The sequence below is a fragment of the Poecilia reticulata genome, linkage group LG9 (genome assembly GCF_000633615.1).
Source record: "Poecilia reticulata strain Guanapo linkage group LG9, Guppy_female_1.0+MT, whole genome shotgun sequence".
In the NCBI taxonomy this organism is placed as follows: Eukaryota; Metazoa; Chordata; class Actinopteri; order Cyprinodontiformes; family Poeciliidae; genus Poecilia; species Poecilia reticulata.
The window spans coordinates 34,108,009-34,117,797 of NC_024339.1; the positions used below are offsets into that span (position 1 = coordinate 34,108,009).

At 41.1% G+C, this 9,789-nt stretch overlaps 2 protein-coding genes across 4 annotated transcripts in view; one reads left to right on the forward strand and one right to left on the reverse strand.

The window, feature by feature from the left end:
• Positions 1 to 1,560, forward strand: part of LOC103470838 (ADAMTS-like 2) — a 15,847-nt gene extending 14,287 nt beyond the window's left edge. Inside the window, exon 11 of one of the 2 annotated variants that reach the window (XM_008419514.1) lies at positions 527 to 1,560. In XM_008419514.1, coding sequence (XP_008417736.1) covers positions 527 to 645 — 119 coding nt within the window. In that variant the 3' untranslated portion in view covers positions 646 to 1,560. The remainder of the gene's footprint in view (positions 1 to 526) is intronic. The other variant, XM_008419515.1, reaches the window with a different exon arrangement.
• Positions 1,561 to 3,866: 2,306 nt separating this feature from the next.
• fam163b (family with sequence similarity 163 member B) lies at positions 3,867 to 8,366 on the reverse strand. Of its 2 annotated transcripts, none has more exons than XM_008419517.2 (4): positions 7,479 to 8,366; positions 6,998 to 7,149; positions 5,128 to 5,243; positions 3,867 to 4,399 (listed from the first exon to the last, which is right to left on the reverse strand). In XM_008419517.2, exons 3-4 carry the CDS (start codon positions 5,218 to 5,220, stop codon positions 3,956 to 3,958), a joined length of 537 nt encoding a protein of 178 aa, XP_008417739.1. In that variant the 5' UTR covers positions 5,221 to 5,243; positions 6,998 to 7,149; positions 7,479 to 8,366; the 3' UTR covers positions 3,867 to 3,955. The 2 variants fall into 2 exon arrangements, with proteins under 2 accessions (XP_008417739.1, XP_008417740.1); XM_008419518.2 differs by lacking the exon at positions 6,998 to 7,149 and having other exon boundaries at positions 7,479 to 7,604; positions 7,698 to 8,365.
• Between the last annotated feature and the right edge of the window lie 1,423 nt (positions 8,367 to 9,789).

The window sequence follows — 9,789 nt, forward strand, 5'->3', positions numbered from 1 at the left end:
ATGTCCATCATGTCCAACATGTCCAATATGTCCACCACGTCCAATATGTCCACCACGTCCAATACGTCCACCATGTAATACATGTCCACCAAGTCCAACATGTAAAACATGTCCATCAAGTCCAACATGTCCACCACCTCTACCATGTCCACCACGTCCAACATGTCCACCACCTCTACCATGTCCACCATATCCACCAAGTCCAACATGTAAAACATGTCCAACATGTCCACCACCTCCACCATGTCCACCATGCCCACCATGTCCAACATGTCCACTACCTCCACCATGTCCAACATGTCCACCACCTCCACCATGTCCAACATGTCCACCACCTCCAACATGTCCAACATGTCCACCACCTCCAACATGTCCGCAGATCAGACTAAACCAAACTCAACACTCTCACCGGTCTGTAATTTTCCGTGGGATTAAATCTAAATTGGTCCAACTTTCCGTGATGTTTTTCCAGCCTGTGTGCTTTGAGTGGCTTCATTGGCTGCTGTTTTTCCTGATTGTTTTCCAGATGAGAGCTGTCAGGACCGGCCCTCCACCAACTGCCTGCTGGCTCTGAAGGTGAACCTGTGCAGCCACTGGTACTACAGCAAGGCCTGCTGCCACTCCTGCCGAGCCGTTCGGCCGTGACGGACCGGGACGCCGCAACTGTAGCGTCGCTCCAGCTCCCATCAGAAAAACACAAATAATCTCGGATGTTTCCCTCATATGGTCAAATTTCTATTGACCTGTTCAGCTTTTTAAAGTCATCAGTGATTAGCTTAGATAAATGTAAAGATGTAGAATATGGAGGGCCGTTTGTAAAGTTACAGTCAAAAATTAGCAGAAATAATTTGGGTTATTTAGCCTGTAATAATAGAAAACAATGGGGATAAATTTTACAGACATATTTTCACCTGTTTTTTATTAATTTATAAATGTCACAGATTCAAGCTACATAGTTAGCTTGCAAACTAAATATTTAACTCCAAACTAAATATTTAGTTTGATGCTAACTATTCAGCTTGCTAGCTACATAATTAGTTTGGAGCTAAATATTTACCTTACTAATTACATATTTAATCTAGTTAAATCTTTTGCTTTTGGAGCAAAAGATTTAGTTATTTCACACTAACTATTTAACTTGCTGTCTAAATATTTTATTTAGCAAACTACTTAGCTTGTTTCCTAAATATTTAGTTTGAGGCTAAACATTTAGCTTGCTAGCTAAATATTTAGTTTGGAGCCAAATATTTATTTGCCAAGTTAAATATTAAGCTTAATCGTTAGCTTAATAACGATTAAGCTAACGATTTAGAAATAAGTGAATAACAGTTAAAATATGAAAAACTGACTGGATAACTTTACAAACAGCACTCAGTAGTAGTGATCATGTTTCATCCTTTTGTTTTTAACCTTAAATTGAAAGTCATCGCCCCCTGCTGGCCTGGGATGCTTACTTCAGCCCAGTTTAGATTCTTTTCCAGATTCTTGAGATATTTTGTTCGGATCATATCCGGGACAGTCCAATCGAGGCCTTATGTTTTTAAAGCAGCTACTGTGAATAATGAGGAAACGTTTTTAAAAAGCAGAACTTTTAGATGATTTTGTTTCCTTTTTCCTACATAGACTGCAAGTTCTTTAGAACCAGTTGTTATTGATTACTTATCAGTTATCAGTTCTGCTGTCGAGCCGAAGATAAGGATGATTTTACACCTTGTGTCGTGTTCTTCGCTGCAGCAAAAAGCCTAAATTATTTCCCAGCTGAATATCCTGCATGACTTTATTACAGAAAGTGTTGATAAAACCTGTTTAATGCGGTTTTGGTGTCCGGCTCGCTGCAGCACCAAGTGAGAAACATTCCCGTTGGACCCGCCTGCACCGTGCCGGAGCGTATTTATTAGTCGTAGCACATTTTCATTTATCGTGACGATCCCGACGCCAGCTGACGGTTCTCAGTCGGGTCAACTGATGCCAGTTCTGGTCTGGTTCTCTGGAGCGCAGACGGACAGATTCCTGACACTTGAAGTATGGCTGAAATGTACTCAGATGTGTATTTTAAACTGTTGCGTACTGTGTGTTTTTATATAACTGATACCTCTTTGTACAAAACTGAAGTATGAACATTGTGTACTGTTAAAATTAGCTGAAAACATGAAGGTACTTTAATTTCCATTAAATAACTTCAAATGAAAAGGTTTGCTTTTTTGGTTATTTTCTGAATTCATGAACAACAGATCCAGATGTGAGATTTATATATTTTTTTTACAATCTGGAGCTGTGTCTCTTTTCTCTCTCTGACTCAAAATACTTTACAGAAATTTTCTTTTTTAAAGTTTGAACAAAAATCAAAAGTTCCCAACTTGACTTCCAAACATGACGGAGTTTAGAGGCCATGTAAAGAAAAAATAAATAAAATGTCGTGAATAAAGTGATAAAATTACAAGAATTAAATTCCTTCTGGTATTTTTGGACTTTATTCTCATAACAAAATGTTCACAGACAATTTCTACAAAAGTTTCACTTTATTTGTAATTTTTTTTTGCGTTAAAGTTTATGGTCAGTCCCTCATAAGGATCCTGTCTCTGAAAAACATTTTCATTTACAGTCATATTTATTATATTAATAAACATTTTCTGCTCCTGGTTCATGTCTTTAAATGCTTAAAGTATCTTTAAACATTTAATGGCAGCCGAGGACCAAATGAATCAACATTTTTTTATTTTTACAAGTTTAAGTGAAAACAAACACAAAGTGAAATTTGTGCTCATATTAATATTTAAACAGTGGATCTCGTCTCCATCACAGGAATAACAGGATTTGAAGCTAAACTTACATTAAAATAAGTTTTTTATCTGAAAATGTAATTTATTTACCAATTTATATGAAACATCAGAATTATTTTTCTTCCTTTAACCAAATAAAGGAAGAAAAATAGTGTTAAAATATGTAACTTATTTTTTTAATTTAATTTTTACATGTTAAAACTATCATTATGTTGAGAAAGTATAAGACAGATAATCTGAAGACTCCTTTGCTTTCTCCCTTTGGTCCTGCTGCCATCTGCATAAATACTCTGTTCTTGGTGCTGTCAATCACCCTCCTGTACGCAGCACTCACACCCTCCCCTTTCTCTCTGCTGTTACAGCTCCTTCTCTTCAGCCTGTCACAAATGCTATGAATGCTAAGGCTAGTTAGCATAGCCACGGATGAACAGTGCTACTGCATCAGTGAGTTGCTTCTCTCCTGTTAGCACATTGAGCAACACATACATGTGATGATTACCAGCGCTAAGACCCTCCTCCTGGCTCTGATTGGTTGTTTTTGGTGCATTTCTGCAGACAGAAGGTGGAGGAGATCGATTTCTTTCACAGATTACCAGCCTCATAACAAATATATAAAGAATATACTTTTTTCTAAAGTTACATACAGCAGCTTTAAATCTACTCATATGTTTTTATTTAAATTCAAAGAAACGTCAATAAGTCTCTCATACGCCAGTCTAGCTACCACAGATTCAGACATATTGGTCATAAATGATCATTTTGATGCCAACAGACGGATTCTGATCAGAAACAGTTTTCAGCTGCAGACAGTTCATCATCAGAGCCACTGCAGGGGAAAAAAGGAGCAATTTTTAAACTCAGAAATGTATTTTTCTTAAAACATTTCTGAGATTGTTTTTGCAGGAAATGTACAACTTTTCAAATTCATAAATCTTTGTTCTTTCTATAAAATTTCTGAGATTAATCTAAAAATGTCAGTTTTTTACAGCAGCTTTTCAAATGAACGTATCCTCGTTTTTTCTTAGAAATTTCTGAGATCAATCTGAGAATTTCTGCATTTTTTCTAGCAGATTCTTGACTTCAAACTGAGGGCCGTTTTTTCTAAAAACGGTTCAGATTAATCTCAAGTCGTGTGAGAGTTTCGGCAGAACTCGGCTCCTGTTCTCCATCGGCAGCTACACGTCGGTGCTCACGCTGTGGGTCACCACCTCCTTCATGGTGTAGGAGCGGATCAGTTTCTGGTAGAAGCTGTCCAGGTCGGCGGGCAGCTCCAGGTCCTGCTGCTGCACAGTCCGGTAGCTGATCCTGCGGCCGCCGTTGCACAGCCGCTCCGGATGCTGCAGGTAGAAGGGCAGCGAGCAGCGGGCGCAGGACGGGCAGAAGGCGTGGACCCGCTGGCCGCGGCGCGGCGGCGGCGGCGGCGGGGGGGAGTAGCTGCAGGGCCCGTTGGCCTCGGTGAGGAAGGTGGGCGGGTACGGCTCGGGCTCGTCGCTGTAGTGCTCCGGCGTGGGAGGCGTGGGCGGAGCGCACAGAGCCAGGGGCCGAGAGGGCGACATGGTGGACAGCTCCGGTTCCTCGTCGTCCCCCTTCTCAGACTCCTCCGGCTTGCAGCAGTAATACTGCACAGCAACACAGGAAAATTTTACTTTCTCACGTTTCAATTAGTAATTAAACGCCTTCTGTTCCTTTAAGGTGTCAAACTCAAGGCCCCGGGGCCAAATCTGGTCTGTGACAACCTTTTGTTGTGACGGTAGGAGGCGCTGTTGCATTAAACACTTGTGTCGTAAACTTTAGTGTTTTCTGTAAGTTACAGTGTGATGACAATATCTGATACGAGCTATCATGTTCTGTGACTGTCTATATGTCCAAAATATCATAATATCCCTGTTCAAATGTTAGCTTTTATTAGGTTTTTGGGCGTAGCACAGTGTTAAGTTGCAACAGCGCCTCCTACTGTCACACACACGGTTGTCCTGCCACAGATTTTCTTTGTCTCTCCAGACACCAAATGACATCAATCCTCATGGTTTCACGATCACACAAACTCAACACACCCTGCATTCTTCACTCTAATGCATAATAGTGAGTTTATTACTAATTTCCCCCAAACATCGTCAAACAGTGGTGCTAACTCCCACCAGCAGGTGGCAGCAGTCCACATTAAAACCATTAAACACAATCTGTCAACAAGCTGTTTGGCAGTCAGTGGTGGAGAAAGTACTCAAACACTTTACTTAAAGTAAAAGTATGCAGATAAAATGTTGTCTAATCCACCCTGACTAAATGCACATTTACATTTTGATTTGAGTTCGTACGTAATCTGTGTTGTAAAAGCAGAGTGACGTACCTGCAGCCTACATAGACACAACACAGCGACGATGGTCAGTAAGATGACTGCAGCCAGAATTCCTCCTGCGATGACCACTGTCCCGGCTGACATTCGAAAGGCTCCCCATCAACCAGCTGCAGGCGGCGAAACCAGGAGAGACGAAGGACGGATAACAAGGTCAAGCAGGAGAGGAAGGATGGAGAAACGGACAGATGGAGGGGAGGACAAATGGAAACACGGCAGAAAGAGTAGATGAAGGACGACGAGAGGGAAGGTTAATGTGTTGAAGTCACAACAAGGAGGAGAAACAAGCAAAGTTTAGAGAAAAGTAAAAACTCTACATTGATTTTGTTTATTCTGAACAGCTCTGATTGAAAAAATGAATATTTTCCAATCATTTGTGCATTTAGTGGGAACAAAACATGAAAATCTAAACTAAATCAAATTAGACGAAGTTCAGTTCTAATTTATACCAGCAGCATCTAAAAATCACCACCAGGAGACGTGATGTTACTGTCCGTCGTTATGCTGATGACGCTCAGATTATGCTGCAGGTTCCTCTGGTTTGACCAAAATCTGATTATTAGAGATAAAATGCTAAAGGATTATTATTTACTGAGCTGCTTTTCAGCCAAATTCAGCGCAGTCGGTCTGTCAGACACTTCTGCTTCAATGAACCGCATGTAGTTCACACTTCAGCCTCTGGATTGGAGTCAAAGCTCTTTTAATTATAACCTTAGTATTAAATACACATGGATGGACCGACATCTGTAATGTTCATGCTTCTGTTTGGCTGCATCCACACTGAAAACGGTGCAAATCTAATTAGCTTCACTGGTCCGTAAAGGGTTTTAATGGAGAGTTTCCTTTGGTCGCTTTTTCTGAACTGAAGGAGTAAAACATTAATGACACAAAGACGAGTAGAGGAAATAAAAATAAACCAGAAACAAACAAAAAAAACTGACTGGTTTATATGAAGAACAAGGGAACGAATTTCAAAATAAAAGAAGTAAACCACACAGTGCAAAAGGTCGATCAGTTTAAGTTACGTAACAAACTATTTATTTATTCCCTGTCATATTCCAACCTGAATTAAGTGGGAATTAGTGAATAAAACCCCAGGAAAGCATCAGCGGAGGTTTCCTGCTCCTCCCTCAGGCCTCTGACTCAGAGGCTCCTCTGCTGCCTCAACGTTTATTCAACGATCCTCCAATGTTTCCAAGATTAAGCCAGAAATGCAGGAAACAAATCATTGTGTATTCAGCGTCCCACTTTTCCGGGTTAAAGTTGGTGTTTTCGGGTTCGGATGTCTTATTTGATCCGAGCCTCTGGGGCCTGATGAGGCGTGAAATGCAAATCTGGGAAGAGTTTCAAATAAATGTTAATAATCTGGATGTTTGTTATAGAAACACGATTATTCTGTTGAAATAATGTGGCATTTTATTGATTTATTCAGCTTTGAGTATTTATTGTTTATTGCAAAGACTTTTATCATCTTAAAAGGATTATTTTAAAATACGAAGAAGAATTATTCCAGAGTTAAATCTACAGTACAAGTGAATCTGTGAATTATCTGAAATTATTCTTAATCTAATCTGCAGACTGGATTATAGAGACAGGAGAGACGAGATGAGAGACTCAGCTGCAGGAGGCCAGAATCATGCTGCCACCAGTGCAGAGCTTCTAAACTCTGGCAGCAGGTGTTGAGCGAGTGAGGAGAAAACATTTGGAAAACAAAACAACAGAAACCAACATGAACTCCTGCATCCAGTCAGATTTAAAGGCCTTTTGAATTTAAAGCTGCTCAAATATCCAGTAATGAAATCTGAGGAAGTGATTATTACACGTTTATTCAGAGCAAATAAATGTAAAAACTAGAATGAAGCACCTGAATGTACATGTTCTCCCTGTAGCGCAGCTTCGTCCGGACAGACAGTGAAAACTAAACGAACTGATGAAGCTTCAGAAGCAGAAATCAGTTCCGATTTTCAGCATCGATCAGACTCATCCGGTGAAATGTCTCCGCTTCAGCTGATGAAGCTGTTTGGAAATATTAATATAAATGTTTACAGTATAGAAAAGAGGATCGTTTTTTAATCATAATTACTCCAGAACCTTCAGATCAAAGTCGACAGGAGGCTTTTAAAGAAATAAAAACCGAATTAAGTTTTTTTCCCACCTGATATATAAGCGCACAAATAATTGACCCCGAATATTTACGATCCAAAAACATTCATCTTCTCCAGTTCTATTCCATTTTACGCATTTGCAGCGCTTTTTACGCATAAATCTGGCGCACAGCGACTCCAGTAGTGACTTCACACCGCGCTGCGGCCACACATACATCCGGTAAACCCTCCGGGTCTTACCCGTCACCTCAGTGTTTGGGGGGTCTCATGTCTCCCCCGCTTCAGGGCGCAGCGGGAGGCGGGAAGAGGAGGAACCGAGCGTCGGACTCCAAACTGGAACCAACCGATTTATCCGCAGGCCGGGATCTGAGAGAACCAGAGGCAGAAACACGCACAGCCAGGAGTCACCGAGGATGTGGCAGAAAAGAACCGTTCTGCAGAGATGAACGGACTCCTGACCCGGTTGAAGCAGCAACAAAAAGTCCCGTCAGGGTTCAAAATGTCCAGATCTTCGTGGAAACAGGCAGAGAGCGCGGCTGGCTGCAGGTCAGATCCCGTGATCACTGACTGAGCGCGCTGTGCGCAGCGGATCCGGTCTCATCCTGTCCGTGATGCTGCGTGGATGAGACAGTGCGTCACAACAAACAGCAGAGGAAACGAACCCGCAGCTTCACGTCGAAACGTCCTTAAAGCTCAGAGATCCAAAGAGGATCAGAGGAAACGTGCCGCAGCGAGCCGAAACTCTAAACGCTGCTTTGTCTTCAATTGTTTCCGGAACTGAAGCTGATTGTAATAAAACTGTTAGATTTGGTTGATTTAATGAAGAACGTGACTCTGCAGCTGATCCGCTAAAAAATAAATGGAAAAAAATAAAAGTAAAATAATCCAAGTGAAATTCAAGATGGATGGAAATTCAAGTTGAATTTTTTTTGTGAAATTGGAAACTACACAATTATGAGTTTTTTTTCTACATTGCCGTAATATTGCCGTAGTTTGACACATTTTTAATGGGGGATCCCACAGGGCTTAGGTCTGGGATTCAGATGGATGGAGGTTGACTTAGTGCCTGTTCAATCATTTCATCTGGACACTTTTAGCTTTCTGACCATAAAGGTTTACTGAACATGTCCCTGAAGATCTGGGGCGGTAAACTGTAGAGAAGTTTTTCTACTCTGTTCCATCCTGACTTTCCTTCTCCGGGAGAGAGTCACAAGCTGCATTTTCACTACACAATATAAAACTTTCCAGTAATGTCAAACAAACAAACAAAGCTTTGCAGTTGCTCAATTAAGTAAGAAAGGCAATTAAAATCATTTGAAGAAGTTCGCTTACGCAGTAGGTCGTTAAGAAACATGCACTCCGTCATCATCCAGCCACTTCCTGTTGTCTTCTTCGTGGTTTACGCCAGTGGAAACATCCGGTTGTTGATCATGCGATTCGTGATACAAAAAAAAAGCTCCGAAGTGATTTTTTAAAATTGAAAATCAAGAGATTTTTTGAGATTGCTGTGTTTTCATCAAGAGGATTTATTTCTGAAATGTCAAACTGCAGTTCAACGGAGACGCAGCCAATCTGGACGTCAGACCAGCTGAAGCTTCTGTGGAGAGAAAAAACTGAGAAAACAAAGTTAACAGTTGAAACAATATCAAATGATCTAAATGAGAAAATCTCATTTAGAGTCTGAGCCGCAGCATGAAGGAGACAAGTCAACATAAACTAAACGCACAAAAACTCACTCAGCCCTCAATATGCTGCTAAAAGTTTAAAGAAATTCAAATTCATGTTTTTACGTTTCCAGAGTGAAACTTTGCTGCTGCTGCTGCTGCTATAAATGATTATTTTAGTGTTTCTGACACAAAGGGTCAGACGAGATGCATCACGGTCTAAATATGTCCGCCATGACCAAAGTGAATCATCATTATTCTAACAATACTAACCATTTTCACTCCTAAGTTAAGTTGTTTGAAAGTGTTGAACCAGATGAAATGTGGATTTCCAGAACCTCTGGATGGTTTGGAAACGTTTTCCCTGAACCAGTGGAGCGACTTCCAGCCTCTCCGTCTCCTCTGCGCCGCTCGCTCCGAGAAAAGAGACTTTAAGAGGAAAAGAAAGGGAGGATTTTATAGCCTGAATTATTTACCAGGCTGAGATTCTCCTGTATTGTGCAGACAAGAGTTTGTAATATTAATGGAGACGAGAAGTTAGAGGTTATTTTCTCTCCTTCCCGTTTCTGATGCTGAGATTCAACACTTCAGCTGCAGACCAGAGATACTGAAGACTTCAGCCTTAAAATTCACTTTTCACATGATTTATCTTCATCTGGGAAAAGATGAAACCATCACAGGAAAAGAAGAATTAATCTAGATTATTTACTACAAGACCGTTTCTCCATTTCTTTAGTTTTAAGATCAGAATTACGCACGCCGTCGTGGCGCTGCACTCGTGGCCCTGTACGCCGTCGTGGCCCTGCGAGCCACCGTGGCGTTGCACGCCGTTGTGGCCCTGCCATTGTGGCCCTGTACGCCATCTTGGCCTTGTACGCTGTCGTGGC

Coding starts and splice junctions, on each gene's coding strand:
- fam163b (XM_008419517.2), bottom strand. CDS start 5,220: ATGTCAGCCGGGACAGTGGTCATCGCAGGAGGAATTCTGGCTGCAGTC. Junction 4,400..5,127: donor TGTGTCTATGTAGGCTGCAG/GTACGTCACTCT, acceptor GTTGCTGTGCAG/TATTACTGCTGCAAGCCGGA.